Source organism: Rosa chinensis, chromosome 5 (assembly GCF_002994745.2).
Source record: "Rosa chinensis cultivar Old Blush chromosome 5, RchiOBHm-V2, whole genome shotgun sequence".
NCBI lineage: Eukaryota > Viridiplantae > Streptophyta > Magnoliopsida > Rosales > Rosaceae > Rosa > Rosa chinensis.
Genome location: NC_037092.1, coordinates 18492195 through 18509107, shown reverse-complemented (window position 1 = coordinate 18509107; position 16913 = coordinate 18492195). Strand labels below are relative to the sequence as shown.

At 39.0% G+C, this 16913-nt stretch overlaps 2 protein-coding genes across 2 annotated transcripts; both read left to right on the top strand.

Moving 5' to 3' along the window:
* Window positions 1–10087: 10087 nt before the first annotated feature.
* On the top strand, window positions 10088–11395 carry LOC112202683 (mitogen-activated protein kinase kinase kinase 3-like). Its single transcript, XM_024343690.2, has 6 exons — window positions 10088–10294; window positions 10594–10659; window positions 10736–10846; window positions 10922–11002; window positions 11113–11178; window positions 11259–11395. The coding sequence occupies exons 1-6, from the start codon at window positions 10187–10189 to the stop codon at window positions 11349–11351; spliced, it is 525 nt and encodes a 174-aa protein (XP_024199458.2). The 5' UTR covers window positions 10088–10186; the 3' UTR covers window positions 11352–11395.
* Window positions 11396–12171: 776 nt separating this feature from the next.
* On the top strand, window positions 12172–16649 carry LOC112202684 (G-type lectin S-receptor-like serine/threonine-protein kinase At1g11300). The gene is made up of 8 exons (XM_024343691.2): window positions 12172–12209; window positions 12344–12383; window positions 12576–12635; window positions 12725–13045; window positions 13127–13337; window positions 13436–13656; window positions 13771–13924; window positions 14053–16649. Exons 3-6 carry the CDS (start codon window positions 12633–12635, stop codon window positions 13579–13581), a joined length of 681 nt encoding a protein of 226 aa, XP_024199459.1. The 5' UTR covers window positions 12172–12209; window positions 12344–12383; window positions 12576–12632; the 3' UTR covers window positions 13582–13656; window positions 13771–13924; window positions 14053–16649.
* Window positions 16650–16913: the final 264 nt, after the last annotated feature.

The following is a 16913-nucleotide window of genomic DNA, read 5'->3' as shown; positions in this document are numbered from 1 at the left end:
CGTGCTATACAATCAACAGAGTCTTCTTCAGACCAGGTACTGATCAAACAGCTTATGAACTGTGGAAAGGTAAGAAGCCAAATGTTGGATACTTACATGTGTTTGGAAGTCCGTGCTATATCCTACGAGATAGAGAGCATCTTGGTAAGTTTGATGCTCGGAGTGATGATGGCATCTTCTTGGGTTATTCCCTAAATAGTAGAGCTTATAGGGTATATAACAAACGAACTCGAGTTGTTATGGAATCCATTAATGTCTCTATTGATGATCAATGTATGAAACAGGAAGAATCTTTTGCAGATACATCATCTACATCTTCATCAATTCCTCAAATATCAAGCCATGAAGTTCAGAATGATGAAGAGGAACTCACTGATAACATTTTTGAACCAACCCCAAAAATGCAAAGAGGTTTCAAGCAAGTTCAGAAAGACCATTCTAGACATGACATTATTGGTAATATAACCGATGGACTGACAACCAGAAGGCAAGCTACAACACAGGTAAGTCAAGAAAATGTTTTGTTGTGTTTTATTACTGAACATTTGCTCAGTATGAATATCATATCCCACTTTGGTTTTGTGTCATTGATTGAACCAAAAAATGTAAAGGAAGCCTTGTTAGATGATCACTGGATTAATGCTATGCAGGAAGAGCTAAATCAGTTCACTAGAAATAATGTGTGGTACTTGGTACCTCGACCTAGAAATTGCAATATCATAGGAACTAAGTGGATCTTTAGAAACAAAAGTGGTGAAAAGGGTAATGTGGTTAGAAATAAAGCTAGGCTTGTGGCTCAGGGGTATTCACAGGTTGAAGGCTTTGATTTTGATGAAACTTTTGCTCCTGTTGCACGACTAGAATCTGTAAGATTACTCTTGTCTGTGGCATGTCATCTTAAGTTCCAACTGTTTCAAATGGATGTCAAAACTGCGTTTCTAAATGGTATTTTACAAGAGGAAGTATATGTGGAACAACCTCAAGGTTTTACTGATCCACATCATTCAGATCATGTGTACAGGCTTGAAAAAGCTCTGTATGGACTAAAACAGGCTCCCCGTGCTTGGTATGAAAGGCTTTCAAATTATCTTGTGCACAAAGGATATTCTAGAGGTTCCATTGATAAGACCTTATTCGTCAAACATAAAAACAATGATATTATTATTGCTCAAGTGTATGTTGATGACATTGTCTTTGGTTCCACATCTAAATATCTTGTAAAAGAATTTCAATCTGTCATGGAAAATGAATTTGAAATGAGCATGTGTGGTGAGCTGACTTTTTTTCTTGGGCTGCAAGTAAAGCAACTTGATGCAGGTATTTTTCTCTCTCAAACCAAATATGCTGAAAATCTAATCAAGAAATTTGGTCTTGAATCCAAGAAAGTGGTCAATAATCCCATGAGTACCACTACAAAGTTGAGTGAAGATCAGAATGGGAAACCTGTTGACTCCACAATCTATAGAAGCATGATTGGTAGCTTGTTATATCTTACTGCAAGTCAACCTGATATATCCTACAGTGTGGGAGTATGTGCTCGTTTTCAAGCTAATCCTAAGGATTCCCACTTAGAAGCTGTCAAAAGGATCATCCGATATATTGCTGGCACAGTTAACTGTGGAATCTTCTATACTTTTGACACTAATGTGGAAATTGCAGGATATTCTGGGGGAGGAAACTTAAAGGACAGAAAAAGTACTTCAGGGGGATGTTTCTTCATTGGCAACAACCTGGTTGCCTGGCACAGCAAGAAACAAAATTGCATCTCTCTATCTACTGCAGAAGCTGAGTATGTTGCAGCTGGAAGTTGCTGCACACAAATGCTTTGGATGAAGCAAATGCTCCATGATTACGGCATCAATCAAGGTAAGTTGTCTATCTTTTGTGATAATACCAGTGCTATCAATATCACCAAAAATCCTGTTCAACACTCTCGAACAAAGCACATTGATCTTCGATATCATTTTATTAGGGATTTAGTTGAACAAAACATACTTGAATTAAGCTTTGTGCCCACTGAAAATCAACTTGCTGATTTGTTCACTAAGCCCCTTGACACTGCTAGGTTTGAGATGTTGAGAAATGCACTTGGGATATGTTCTAAGCACTAAGGCACAAGAATGACTGTCCTCTGTTGTTTGAGAAAATTATGATCTTAGTGTGCTTTGACCACTGTTGTTAGTGGCTTGTACATTTTCTCTGGACACTATTGTCATGCCTTATTCTGGACAAATATGGTGTACTCATGGTTCGTATCTTAGTCAGTTATGCACTTTCACTTATAGCCTATGTGGTGGCATGCTCCTTGTTTATTGTCTAAGAGTTTCAGTGAACTAGGGGAACTAATTAAAACTGCTCAAATAACTCATTACATCTTCTCAAAGTAATCAGGTCCTAGTTGTGGTGAACTTTCTAGGATTTGTAAGAAACGAGAATGGATGATTCTATCCCATCTCTCCTAGTAATCAGGCCTTAGTTGTGGTGAACTTTCTAAGGTTTGCAAGAAACGAGTTGGTGAGTGATCTGTGCACGAAAAATCAAATAAAGCAGACAACTACTCGAGACTTTCTCCATGGAGCATCCTTGTTATGTTTAGTACCCTAAGAACATTTGTTCTGGGAGTTGCTGAGAAAAGTCTTGTTACATGAGTTCTAAGTGTCACAAAATAAAACGGGTCTATGACTCCAATCCAATACGTGCTTGGGAACAATGTTTTCCACTCCTTTTAAGGAAATTTATTGAGCGTAGTTCACATGTTTAGTTCTCTTACTTCACTACTTCTCTTCTTCACTAAACTTGTTTCGAAGCCCCATATACTGGTTATACTCACTATAATCACAAGTTTTCTTCCTAAGGTCTGACTATGAGTACTCATTCATTTGTTGATAGAATACATCATGCCTGCTGTTCTGACCTATGTTCTCTTCACTACATGATTTGTGCTCTCTGTGCTTAAACTATGCTATTTTTTCTCTCATCGATATGACCTATGCATTCATTGTCTTGATTCTTAGCAAAGGAAACAATCATCTGCTATAATTGCCGATTTTACGATTGTTTTTTTTTGTCTCTTCGTTTTCTTTCTTGACGGTCATTTGACTATACTTAATTTCCATAATAATTATGCCTAAGTTGAGGGGGAGAAGTTCTCTGCATGCGTACTTCTAGGAACAATAAATTGTCATAACTTCTCTCCTCAATTGAGACGCTATCCCAATCGGTGTGTTCTTTGGTTTTCCCTAAACCTAACTGTTTCCTATATAGCCTCTCTTGTCTCCCTCGGATTTTACTCCTGGTTGTCTCTGTGTGCAGGTCCGCTCATTAACTGGTCTCTCTCACCATGGTTCGCACAAAACACACAACTCGACTTGGTGGACATCGCCGCCTGCCTCCTCCAGAGGAAGGCCGTCAGGCCGCTGCAAGAGCAGGGATTCTCCGTCCCGGCATGCAGCGTCAGCGCAGTCGGAGCCCTCCTCTTCGCTCCTCTTCTTCTGCTACCTCTGCTGCTCCTCCTCCTGTCTCTCTAGATAGTCTCCGTGACCAGATCATGGTGGCTGACTAGAGGATTGCCTGCCTCACTACAGACATGGACGACATGCATTCCCTCCTAGTTCGTACTCGTCATGCTCTGACCACTCTCACACAGGAGATCCGGAACATGCAGCGTCACCCTCCCGTGTTTGACGCTCCCGGTTCCTCCACTGCTATTCCAGTAGCCGTCACCCCTGAGGAGAGCTCACCTTCAATGGACAGCGAGGAGTTTAAGGATCATGTCGTCAAGCTTATGGAGGAAGTCGAAGGGCATTCCCATTCAAAGGGGGAGAAGGAGTAAAAAAAAATTTTATTATTCTTTCTGTCTCTGCATGTTTTTAATTTTTGATGGACAAAAGTTTTTTTTTAAGTTGTAAGTGCATAAGCACAAGTACTTTTGGGATGCTTTTTATTATTATTTAACTTTATTTTGGTAACTTGGATGAGGAAAAGGATGGAAACTGATTCCTTTATTCAAGTAACTCTCTGTCACAATATGTATATGTCTGTTGAAATCTAACATGCAGGAATACCAAGTTGAAAGATTGTCATGTGTTGAATGGGATTGCCCAAAGGGGGAGATTGTAAGTACTTGGCCTACTCCCTTCAACACATGACCTTCCCAAGATCTCAAGGACAACAGACATGCAAAGAACCAGGAGAGATACTCTCCTAATTGCTCGCAGAAACAAAGGAAATAAAGGAAGATCGCATGAAGAGAATTTCAAGGAAGCTATCTCACTGATCTTGAGATAAAGGTCTATTTAATACATATCATATTTACATGGTTCTAAATTGATATGCATTGATTTTAATTGATCTTAAAATCTCTTTATATATGCATATCTGATTACATGCCAAAAACGGTTTTAAGACCTTTCCATGTTTATCTTATTCTATGATTAAGATATGATTTGTTTGAGGGGGAGTCCTGCTCCTATAAAAGGGTTTTCAAACTAATTCATCGATAGAGTTTTTGTTTTTGCATAAAACTGGTTTTTGCTTGAACTTCTAGTTTGGTTGTTCAAATCGGTCTTTGAAAACTCTCAGTGTTTGTTTCATGTGTTTCATTGCTTAATCAATCACTTGCATAATTCATTCTCAAGATCAGTGAGAAGATTGAGTACGAGGATGATTGAATACAGATTAGCTAGTAGTTGATGTTGAATAAATTAGAAGTTAGAACAGTTGTAAAACAAGTTAGCATCTGTTGCTAAGAGAAAGTGTTTGTTGTGAACAAACATTACTTGTATACTGTAAACTTGATTATTTCATATTGGATTGATTCTTCGTGTTGGCTACATAAAAAGCCACGCAGTGAAGTTTCCTCAGTGGAGAGGTTTACACTGCGTTAGCAATTTTTGTGTTTGAGTTATTTCAATTGTGTACTAGAATAGGGTCAGCTTATTAAAATTGTTCCATCTTGTAAAAACAAGTTGGTTGAGTTGAAAACCCGAATGGGCAGCTCAATCAAAAGTTGTGAGAGAATATATTTTATGTCACCAAAATGTCTCTCTCAAAAATGTCATCAATGACGAATGAGGTAAATCAATACTTTTGTTATGATCTAGCATTCGATTCAACTTTCAAAGCCAACTCAGGTACATATGGCCACTCTTTGAAAAATTCAAACTTTAAATGGAAAGATATGTGGATAATTGACTTAAGTGCAACTGATCATATGACTCATGATCCTAGTGTCATCCAAACACTATCACATGCCCTTATGTTAGCTGTCACTAATGCTAATGGTGACGCATATCCTATCACTGATGCTGGTTCTGTATCTTTGACACCCTCAATAACCCTGGATACAATTTTAGTTGTCCCCTCTTTGTCGAATAACTTGTTGTATGTGCGTCAAATTACTAAACAATTATATTGTTGTGTAATTATTTATCCTTAGTGTTGTGACTTTCAAGACATCCTCACAGGAGAAATTATTGGACGTGGTATTGAGAAGGGGGGATTGTACTACATGGAAATGACACATGTCGGTGACCTTCATGCTAGTGAAGTAAATCATGTTCAGAATAATACTTCAACAGGAAAAGAGAGAGACAACATATGGCTGTGGCACCAGAGATTGGGACATCCATCATTTAGCTATCTGAGGAGTTTGCTTCCCACCTTGTTCAAAACTTGCAAGGAGTCTGATTTCCAATGTGAGACATACATCCAAGGAAAGAGTCGCGGTGCTAGCTATCCCATCAACAATTCTCACAGTGTTATGCCATTTGATTTGACCCACTCGGATGTATGTGGGCCCTGTCCAGCTACTCCTTCTGGTATGTAGTATTTCCTGTTATGTGTGGATATACAAGAATGTGCTGGGTTTACTTGTTAAAGCATAAAAGTGAAGTTTGTTCTATGTTTCAAATCTTCCATACCATGATCCAAACCAAATTCCAAACTCTCATCAAAGTATTCCGTACAGATAATGGTGGTGAGTATGTGAACCATGCCCTCCATTAGTACATAAACAACCATGGTATTATCCACCAAACCACATGTCCCCAAACTTTTCAACAAAATGGTGTGGCAGAACCGAAAAACCAACATATCCTTCAAGTTGCCTGCTTCATGCATGCTTGTAGGAGCCCACATGCCCGAATACTTATTGGGTGATGCCATCCTTAGCACCGTTTATCTCCTAAATTGACTACCCACACAAGCTCTTCAAGCACCAAACGAGGATGCCCACATACGTCCAAAAGCACCATTGAAGCTCTTGGCCAATTCTTTACCTTACCACCACTACATACACTTCCACCCAAGATCTTTGGTTGTGTGGCTTATAGACACATTCCTTATCATCAGAGAACAAAGTTAGATGGTTGTGCTGAGAAGTGTGTTTTTGTGGGATATGGTTCTACCCAGAAAGGATATAAGTGCCACGTACAATCCCTCTACCAAGAAGTTGAATGTCACCATGGATGTGACATTCTGTGAGCAAGATCTTTTCTTTGCCCCAAAGATTTCTCTTCAGGGGGAGAGCACATATAGAGAAGAGTCATCTTCTTCAACATCAGAAGTACCAGAAATTGTTGTGAAAGAAAGAATTGTGGTAGAAGGAAGAAATCAAATGGATCTAGAAGAACCAACAACATGAGATGATGATCAACCAGAAGTACCAGCCATGAGAATTGATGATCGACCTCAGTCAATCTTGCCAGATTCAACTGAAGACCCCCTACTCCTACCACATCGGTCCCTATTTCTCATGAGGATGCTCCTGAGGTAAGTCTTAATCCTAAACTTGAGTCAGATATTATTAGAAATGATGAGCATGTCCCTAATCATGTGTCTAATGATGTCATACATAATGAGGCTAACTCTAGAACAGGACCCAACACTGAAACAAGTGTGTGCCCAAAATATCAATTGCCAGATCATACAACTAGAGGGAAGCCTCAAGCCCAGTATGAGCCAAATCCTAAAGCCAAAGCAAATACCCCATTAGTAATCATGTATCAACTCATAGGTTGTCCGAGTCATATGCATCATTTGTGTTTCAATTATCTACTATTGTCATTCCAAATAAAGTGCAGGAAGCATTAGCAGATCCCAAATGGACTGAGGCAGTGAAGGTTGAAATGGAAGCTTTAGAACATAATGATACATGGGAACTCAAACCAAAACCTCAAGGAAAAAAAATAGTGGGGTGCAAGTGGATCTATACCTTAAAGTATGCTGCTGATAGGACATTAGACAGGTACAAAGTAAGGTCAGTTGCTAAAGGCTACACACAAACATATGGTATTGATTTTCAGGAAACATTTGCACCAGTAGCCAAGATTAGTAATGTCTGTGTACTATTGTCTCTAGTTGCGAAGTTGGATTGACCCCTGAAGCAGTTTGATGTGAATAATGCATTCTTGCATAAACATCTGAAAGAAGAAGTATAAATGGATCTACCCCCAAGGTTCATTGCACCTTCACAAGAAGGAATGGTGTGTAGATTGAAGAAATCTCTATATGGACTCAAGCAATCTCCCAGAGCATCGTTTGGAAGGTTCAGACAGTCCATGAAGGCATTTGGCTACAAGCAGAGATATCATATCACACTCTCTTCACAAGAAGGGTAAGCTGACTGCTTTGATGATCTATGTAGATGACATGATCGTGACAGGAGATGATCAGGAATAAGTGAAGAAGTTGGAAGCTTATCTATCATCTGAATTTGAGATTAAGGATCTTGGTGGATTGACGTACTTCCTAAGAATTGAGGTAGCCAGATCAGAGGAAGGCATTTTCCTATCTCAAAGGAAATATGTCTTAGACCTACTCACTGAAACAGGCATGTTGGCTTGCAAACCTGCAGATATACCTATGGAGCAAAATCAAAAGTTAGCATAATATCTTGATCAAGTGCCTACCAATCGAGAGAGATACCAAAGACTAGTTGGTAGACTTATATATCTATCTTACACTCGCCCTGACATCACATATGATGTGAGTGTGGTGAGCCAATTCATGCATGCCCCAAGTGAAGACCACATGAATGCAGTATATCGTATTCTTAGTTATTTGAAATCAGCTCTAGGCAAAGGGATCATGTTTTCTAAAAATAAACATTTGGAGGTGGCTGGATATATTGATGCAGATTGGGCTAGATGTATCACTTGTAGAAGATCAACCTTAGGATACTTCATATTTGTGGGAGGTAACCTTGTGACATGGAGGAGCAAGAAACATAAATTAATTGTCAGATCTAGTGCAGAGGCAGAGTATAGAGGCATGGCCCAAGGTGTTTGTGAAATGTTATGGCTACGTAACTTACTGAAGGACTTAGGGTTCAAGCCCAAACATGCTATGAATCTCTTTTGTGACAACAAGGCAACCATAGACATTGCACATAATCCAATTTAACATGATCGACAGAACAAATTAACATGTTGAATTGGATAGACACTTTATCAAGGAAAAGCTAGAATCAGAGATTATTGATGTACCCTATGTGAAGACTGGAGATCAACTTGCAGATATTCTGACAAAAGCTATTTCTAGTAAGGTACTCCACAGCTCACTTGACAAGTTGGGCATTCGAGATATCTATGCACCAACTTGAGGGGGAGTGTTGACATGAGTTGTATTAATTAACTTTATTATGATTTATATTGTGTATCGATTAGGTTTATTTTTTGTATCAATTAGCATTAGTGCTATAGTTGACTTAGATTAGGATTGATTACTTTCCTTTGTGTACATGGATGTAGTACTATAAAAACCTCCTTGAGAGATGAATAATGTGATATCTATTCCCAAATATCCGTTTGACAGTTAAGACTGCATTTGTATATGGGATCCTGTTTTTGTCAAGAATCCAAGATAACCAAGGAGATCCATTTGCTCTTGTATTAAAAAGTTATGAAACTATAGTTGTAATATCCAAACTCCAAAGTATGTGATTCTTCGGTTGACTTCCTTAATGTAGGAGATCGACCTTGCTAGGTCTATTGTTATATATGCATACTGCTTGGTGCTGCGATGCTATCACATGCCTATATGTCCAAATTCTAATGTTATCAGATCTTTGTGAGTAGTGAACTGTGAGGATATTTTGAATTTTTTCTTGTTCTATTTGATTACAAATTTTCTTGTACATTGAGACGCTATAGTCTCAAAACACCCTAAACTTGCTCAAGAGTTTCCCAATTGCGGTAGTCCCACTTTCTATCAAAATTTCTTCTCAATAATTTTGAAGAAACACAGTAAATGAAATAAAACACATTATTTTGTGGCAGAGATGCATGAAAGGATAAAAGGGCCTGCCAGATCATTCATTAACATGGCAATACACCAGGCGCCCATACATTTCTGTTACCATCCAAAGCACCCAAGTTGAAACTGGAAATACTGGTAGCTCAACAGTACATGTAGTTCTTGACAAATCTGACAGTGCTAGACATTCCCACCGAAAAAGTTTGATACAAATCTCAGCTCCTCTCTTATTTTCATTGCCGGGATAATCAAATAATTAGAACCTTTCTTCACTAAGTCACTAACCGAATACAACCCAACATCTTCTGCTATTTTCAGTAATTTCCACTCACTGGAAGGATATGTTGTCTTGCACTCTTGTGTTCACATGAATTTCTCCATCTGTAGACAGCATTTCATGTGCTTTGATGAAGAATTCCCTGACCAAATTCTTATGGAACAGCAGATGGAGTGCACACTGCTAGAACTCCCTGACCAAATGTAGCGTGACCCGACAGCCCGAAACAACTGACAACCCGGCCCACAAAGTGCACTATCCGAACCAAGGCCTGCTCCAACTCTTTCAAGCTTACTAGGAAGCTCGTGGTCCCAGAAACAAGAAGTACAACCCAAAACTGGTCTATGAATTGATGAAGATGCACGTAAGATTAAGCCATGAAGATGTACATGACTCTACAGTAAACAGTGTATTTTCCCAAGAGAGTAAGGAGAAGTTACAATGTGATTTATAATTTTCTATGTTCCTTCATTTTCTTGTAGACCAAGTCAAAGCTAGAGCAAGTATGAAATCAAATGGCGCTTTTGGTCTGCTGGTCCCAGTCGAATGTGGGCATCCTCGAAATGACAAAGTCTCATCTTTACGAGAACAAGTAGTCAAGCAAGACACAACTCAATAACAGTATTGCGTTCAAAAACAGAGTCTTCACCAACAATGTCTTCAATCCAATGGCGGAAGGGCGATTTGATCGGTTCAGGGACCTTTGGCCGTGTTTACATGGGCATGGATACTGAATCCGGAGCGCTCATTGCTGCTAAAGAGGTCCAATTATTTTCATTGGCTTTGTGCTGTTTTGGTTGGTTTTGACCTTTCAAGTTTTTGTTCTTGACTTGCTATTCAATCTGAGATTTGGCTAGTTTTAGTGTCAGTGTTCCTTGATTTTGGGTTTTGTTGAATTTTGATTCTGAAGTGTTTGGTTATACGGATTTGGCTGAGTTGTTGGTATTTCAGTTCTTGTTGTGTATGTTATAATTTGAGTTTGGTTAAATGGGTAATGTAGAGGTATGCTAATTTCATTTAGATCCTCATGCTTGCTAATTAATGGTTTTACTGCAAAGTAGGCTGACACTAAGGCCCTCCAAGAAGAAATGGAGCTTCTAGAAAACCTGTCTCATCCAAAAATTGTTGTGAGTGTAATCTTGTATCCTAGTTTTATTCTTGAACTCTTACGCTTTTCTGATCCTGTAGTCTCTGGTTTTTAAGAGGTATTTGGGGATGGAAATGGAGGATGAAACCGTGACTATGTTGTTGGAATATGTCCCTGGTGGATCCATACAATCACTTCTCGAGAAATTTGGATCTTTCTCCATTCCTGTAAGTTCTTGTCGACTAAATTTGTACAGCATAGGTGTGCTTCCAGTGCTAAAGTTGTAGAGGTTTACTGAGCAGGTGATAAAAACATACACTAAGCAGTTGTTGCTGGGACTAGAATATTTACACAAAAAAGGAATCATACACGGGGACATTAAGGTACGCTGCATTACTTGCTAGTGTTATATGCTTGTATAAGGTCTGTCACCCTTCTTCTAATCTGTTCCTTGTGCAATTAAGTATTAATGTGTATGCTTAATGATTTTCAGGGAGCAAATATCCTTGTTGATAATAAAGGACGCATTAAACTAGCAGATTTTGGGGCATCCAAACAGGTTGAGTTGGTTCATAGATGATTGAATGTGGCAATGTTCGTTATAGATTTCCCATCTAATTGAGAGGTGCATTATTGTAGGCAACCAGTTCTTCTGCAAAGCCTACAAGGGGTACGCCATATTGGATGGCTCCTGAAGTCGTTCGTGGGACTGGTCATAACTTGTACGCATAATTAATAAACACCCCCCACAAACCACCAACCCCAACACCCCCTGATCCCCCCCCCCCCCCCCCCCCCCCCCCCCGGTTGCATCTACTTGAAGTTGGGCATGCTATTTGATGATGCATGACATACCATTTTACTGATATACATCAATTAGTTGTCTTTGTGTAGTATGGAAAGTTTGTTGATAAAAAAGAATACATGTACAAGCGAGGTAAAGATGGCAATGTAGAAAAAGGTTTTTATGAGAACAGTATATGTAAAAAGAAATTGATATTGTACATGAGATAAGTAAAGACAGGTCTCTGAACCATGTTTTTAGGAGTAATCCTGTTAAGGAGCACACTAACAATTTATTTTGATGAATTCCAGTGTGCCCCTGAATATACATCGGTCTGTGAGGCGTGATTTTGTATATAGGAAACTATAATTGCTTGACTGGGATATTATACTGAATATTTACTAAAGATTTGAAAATAGAAGATAATTTCTTTGCATATAATTCTTTAGATCCATTTCACAGGTTAAGTTTCATATATTTTATGTTATTGGAGGGACAGCTGATAAGATTGATATATGAGGATATTTGATTTGCTAGCTCCGCTGATATATGGAGTGTTGGATGTACTGTGATTGAGATGGCCATGGGAAATCCTCCTTGGAACAAACATTTCGAACGGTAATCAATCTGCTGATATCTTGAATAGTTTAGGAAAGTACTCTGTCTCGTTCCATTTGTTGCACTGAAGCCATGTTCCTTTAGGTTGCTGCTTTCTTCTATTATGTAGGGACAACCAACTCTCATCCACCAATCCCTGAGCATCTTTCTTCTTCAGTGAAAGATTTTCTACAGGAATGTCTGCAAAAGTATGCTAATATTTTTAATCATCCAAGCGTTAATCTTACCTTATTTTGGGCGTATGTTATGTAGATTGATCATATGATGTTCAACATATATGTATTGCTTATTTGGACTCACATTTACTGTGGTCTGGTGCTAGGGAACCAAATTTGAGGCCATCCGCGTCTGAGCTGCTTCAGGTAAATTCTAATCTGTTTTAAGGTTTCTCTTTATGTGATGGGAATTTTCGTTCTGTAATATATGTAGTAAATTTCTAGTTCTATTGTGAATTTATGTTTGTATGCATGGCATTTTCTGTGGTGAGTTTGAAGTAGTCATTAGTTAACCCATATTTCTGTTCAGGTTCTTATATTCTAATTCATTTCATGTAGCATCCTTTTTTAACTGGGAAACAAGGGAAATCTCAGTCTGGTGGTCATACTGCTTCTATGGTTGGTATTAATGAATTTAGTTTTTCAATAAGTTGGGTTAGTTTTTTGCCATTTAAGCTTCTTATTCTTAATTTGCTACCTTGAATCAGGAAATGAGTTCCTTTCAGGGGTGTCATGAAGTTATTAACCCCATCATGGAACTGGAAGGAGTGGTATCCATAGAGTCTGAAACATGTGATGAAGATATTGGTAGCACTTGGAGCGACCATAGTTCCGACTCCAATAATCCAGCCGCTCACGCCAATAAACATATCTTTTCAATATTCTTTAGAAAGTTTAAGAGACCAACAATAACTCCTAGTCATGGATCTACAAAGGGCAAGTTCAGCTATGCATCTATCAAGTTGGCCACATGCAACTTCTCTGAGGAAAACAAGCTCGGACAAGGGGGATTTGGATGTGTGTATAAGGTAATTAAGGGTTTAAAGAAAGTGTATTTCTGTTGGGAATCATATTAGCTTTTTTTATTACACTATGGTTTAACAATGCAGGGAATCGTGGAGACTGGACAACAGGTAGCTGTGAAAAGGCTTTCACTATATTCAGGGCAAGGATTTTCGGAGTTTAATAATGAACTGAGAACTATAGGTGAACTCCAACATAGAAACGTTATTCAGATTGTAGGATATTGCATTCATGGTGATGAGAGAATATTAATATACGAGTTCATGCCAAAAGTGAGTTTGGACTACTATTTACGAGGTCTGGGGTATCTCTAGTAATTGAATTCAAGTATTTGTTCTGTAGAGTGCGTATATCTATTTGTTATCTGATTCTTTATTGACTCAACATATTGACAGATTCATCCAAAAGCTTGCTACTAGATTGGAGGAAGCGATTCAATATAATTAAAGGACTTACTCAAGGATTGGTTTACTTGCACGTATACTCCAGAATTAGAGGAATTCACAGAGATATAAAACCCAGTAATATTCTACTTGATTAAAGTTTTAATCCCAAAATTTCTGATTTTGACACGTGATAGAAAGAAAGCAAAAACTAGACGCATTGCTGGGACATGGTAAGTATACGGTGTGTTATCATTTATCAATATGTCTTTGGTCACATTTGGTTGCTATGAATTCATGTATATACTTTGAACTCTCTTTACTATATATATGGTGCACTGGTGCAGTGGTTACATGGCTCCTGAGTACGCATCCTTGGGAATTTTTGGAGTAAAATCTGATGTCTTTAGTTTTGGAGTGGCAATGCTTCAAATTCTAAGTGGTAGAAGTAGAAGATATTCTGACGTCTCCAAAACTCTTGCCTGGGATCTACCAGTCTATGTAAGTCATACAAATCTCTGAAGTACTGTTCTTCTCATAGTTATATACAATACAAGATATGATCGTTTAAGGTTGGTATTTAATATTTCTGATATTCATGGATTCATATAATCTTGTTTATTCGTCAGGCATGGGAGTTGTGGAAAAAAGGTGCAGGGCTAGAACTAATGGATCCAATGCTAGGCAATTCTTGTATTAACAAAGATCAATTCTTAAGATGCTTGCATGTTGGTCTACTATGTGTGGGGGCAAATGCAGATGATCGGCCAACCATGTCAGATGTGATATCTATGTTGACAATTAAAAGTGTGCAATTACCTCTGCCAAAAAGGCCAGGATATGGTATAGGAAATGAATCAGAAATTTCATCAACAGATGACATGTAAAAGTTCTGATTTTGATGGGGAAGGTGTGATGGGAGTGAGATCAGTGAGCGAAGAAGATGTGGCGACACTGTCTCTGGAATGATGGAGATCCTGGAAAGGTGGACAGTATGATGAAAGGCTAAGGTGATAGTGATGGAAGGTTCAAAGGGGGAAATCATAGCCAAAACTTCAAGTATTTGTACCTTGGACCTGGAGCTGATGACCGATGAGTACATTGGAAAGAAGAAGCAAAAGAACAAGCACCCTCTGAGTCTCAAAAGGCGAGCTATGGACCTGAGCCACTTGAAGAACCTGAATGGTAGTTACCAACTGCTACAGGTACAAGCTGAGTTTTGATCGTCTGTGCTCACTTCCCAATCAGTGCCTTGCAGAATAGGATTGATCATTCTTAGTTGTTGTTGAGACCGAAATTTTCACAAACCCAAAGTAAAAAAGTGGTTCGATGCAAAAATGAGAATCCAGTAGCTTTCAAGTTGGTTAGCTTGATTATCTCCAAAGCATGATAATGTATAGGTTTGTTGTGACCAAAGAAAGAAGAGTTCTAATTGTCTTCAAATGCATGACAGAAACTCTATCTTCAAAACAAGTAAATAAAAAAGAAGAAGAAAGCAACAGAACAAATCATGCATGCATCACGTGGATTGGTACTCAATGCATCAGAATTCAAATTTAGAATCTTGGATAATCTTCCCATCTTGCAAATTCAAGACCGAGTCAATGTTGATATCTATACAAAGTTTGAATGACCAAAAGATATCAGAAACTTTCAACGTGGAAGATAGAAGGTGGTTGCTGCTATACTCGTTTCAATTTAAATTGACAAAGGTTATCATAACCTCAATTTGAATTGAATTGATGGCTATCTTAATCAAGTTTATCCAGTTGCCTATAAAAAGGCACGTCTTCGGCAGCAAACGGGGAGAAAGACTGGAGAGCAGCAAAACAAAAAGAGAGGGCAGAGAGGCAACGAAAGAAGAAAAAAAAAAAAAGGAGAGCGGAAAAGGGAGAGTGCGCACGAGACTGGAGTTCTACTGCATTCCCTCCTTAAAGCTTTCCAAGAGAAGCCACGGACAGAGAACCACATTTCAGTAGAAAAAGCTCCATAAGTCACAGGTATACAATGATTATCTCCTGAAATTACTGAATTTCTGCTTTCATGGTGCAGACATTGTCAAGTGCTAAGATCCATGAAGCATGGCCAAAAATCTCTCTGGAGTGTCTATGTTGCTTACATCCTCATAGTCTCCTGCTGGTGACCAAGGTGATTACCACATCAGCAATCATGGAGAAGTCGAGTTGCTGCCCACACCTCCCTGGCACAAATCAAAACCACAATGCCATTCTTGCCTCACTTTGCTTCTCGATGCCTATATGGCGGTGCGTCCTGCGTATAGGTGGCGAAAGCAAAGTGATCTTGATGGTACTGCTCTCCTGGTGAAGGACCACTACGTCAACAAATGATGGTGCTCTCCTAGTGAACGACTGATGGTGGTGATTTTCTAAGCCTTGTTGAGTACCAACAAGGACTTTGCAGCAGCAAACAGTGTCAACAGAGCTTTTAACAAAGAAAAGCTCCATCAAACCTCTTGCCTGCACTCGCACCCGCACCACATACAGAGGCTCTGTCAAAGGAACACAAGCTGATGATGGGGAAAAGAAGACACAATTGTTTCTGGTGCAAATTGCTACTGCTGTTGACGAAGCCACAAGAGGGAGCTGGTACTACGCAGATGTCAAAAAGACGAAGCTACAGCCCTGCCTAATGCCACCATCTTCAAGCTTCGACGCCACTACTGCTCGTGCATACCCAAGTGGAGGAAGAAAACAAAAATGAGCTGAGTTCTGTTGCCATTCGTGTACCAGGGAGAGGCCAGCAAACCAGTGAAAGCTCCAAAGCTCGCCCCAAATTTCCATCACCAATTGATGAAGAAAGAAGGGGAAGTAGCGACACATTGATACACGTACACAGGACTTCCATCGAACAGGTCGTAGGCATCTGATCCGCTGCTTAAACATAAATGCAAAACGAGCAAGTGAATCCCTATGAGTCATCAAGAGAAGCACCGAAGATTCCAGTTCAATTTCCTATACGCCATCAGACTTTATCCACTTGAAAAGAGCGAGAAAAAGATGGGAAGAGCAATTGATACATGGTAGCACTCAAAAGAGCCACCGAGCCAGCCAAGAAAAATATTTCAATATTTGTAGCAGATGACCACTCCTACTTGTATTGATAGAAAAGGACAATTAGCTAATTTAATATGTGGCTGATTAAAGTTTAATATGTGGTTCACATAGTGGAACCAACGAAATGGGTAGCATGTTGCTCATATTTATGTTTCAGGTCTCTTCCAAAAGAATAAAAGTCAAAGAAACAAAAAAAGGCAAGACACTGGATAATTGGCTTCAAAAAACAATTGAGTTGGTCCTCTCTTGAAAATTGGTGCAGCAAGAAAATCAAACAGGTGTTGATTAATTGATAGATCTCAGCCGGGCCTCCTACCAAAAAATTAGGAAGCAAGTCCATTTCAAAGCTAGTCAAGATGGGTGTCCAAATCATTTGAAGCAAATCACTCACTTGAAGTAGATCACTATGGTTCCGT

Coding starts and splice junctions, on each gene's coding strand:
- LOC112202684 (XM_024343691.2), top strand. Junction 13,046..13,126: donor GATTTGGATGTGTGTATAAG/GTAATTAAGGGT, acceptor TTAACAATGCAG/GGAATCGTGGAGACTGGACA. Junction 13,338..13,435: donor TTTGGACTACTATTTACGAG/GTCTGGGGTATC, acceptor ACATATTGACAG/ATTCATCCAAAAGCTTGCTA.
- LOC112202683 (XM_024343690.2), top strand. CDS start 10,187: ATGTCTTCAATCCAATGGCGGAAGGGCGATTTGATCGGTTCAGGGACC. Junction 10,847..10,921: donor TTGGATCTTTCTCCATTCCT/GTAAGTTCTTGT, acceptor TTTACTGAGCAG/GTGATAAAAACATACACTAA. Junction 11,179..11,258: donor ATTTTGGGGCATCCAAACAG/GTTGAGTTGGTT, acceptor GCATTATTGTAG/GCAACCAGTTCTTCTGCAAA.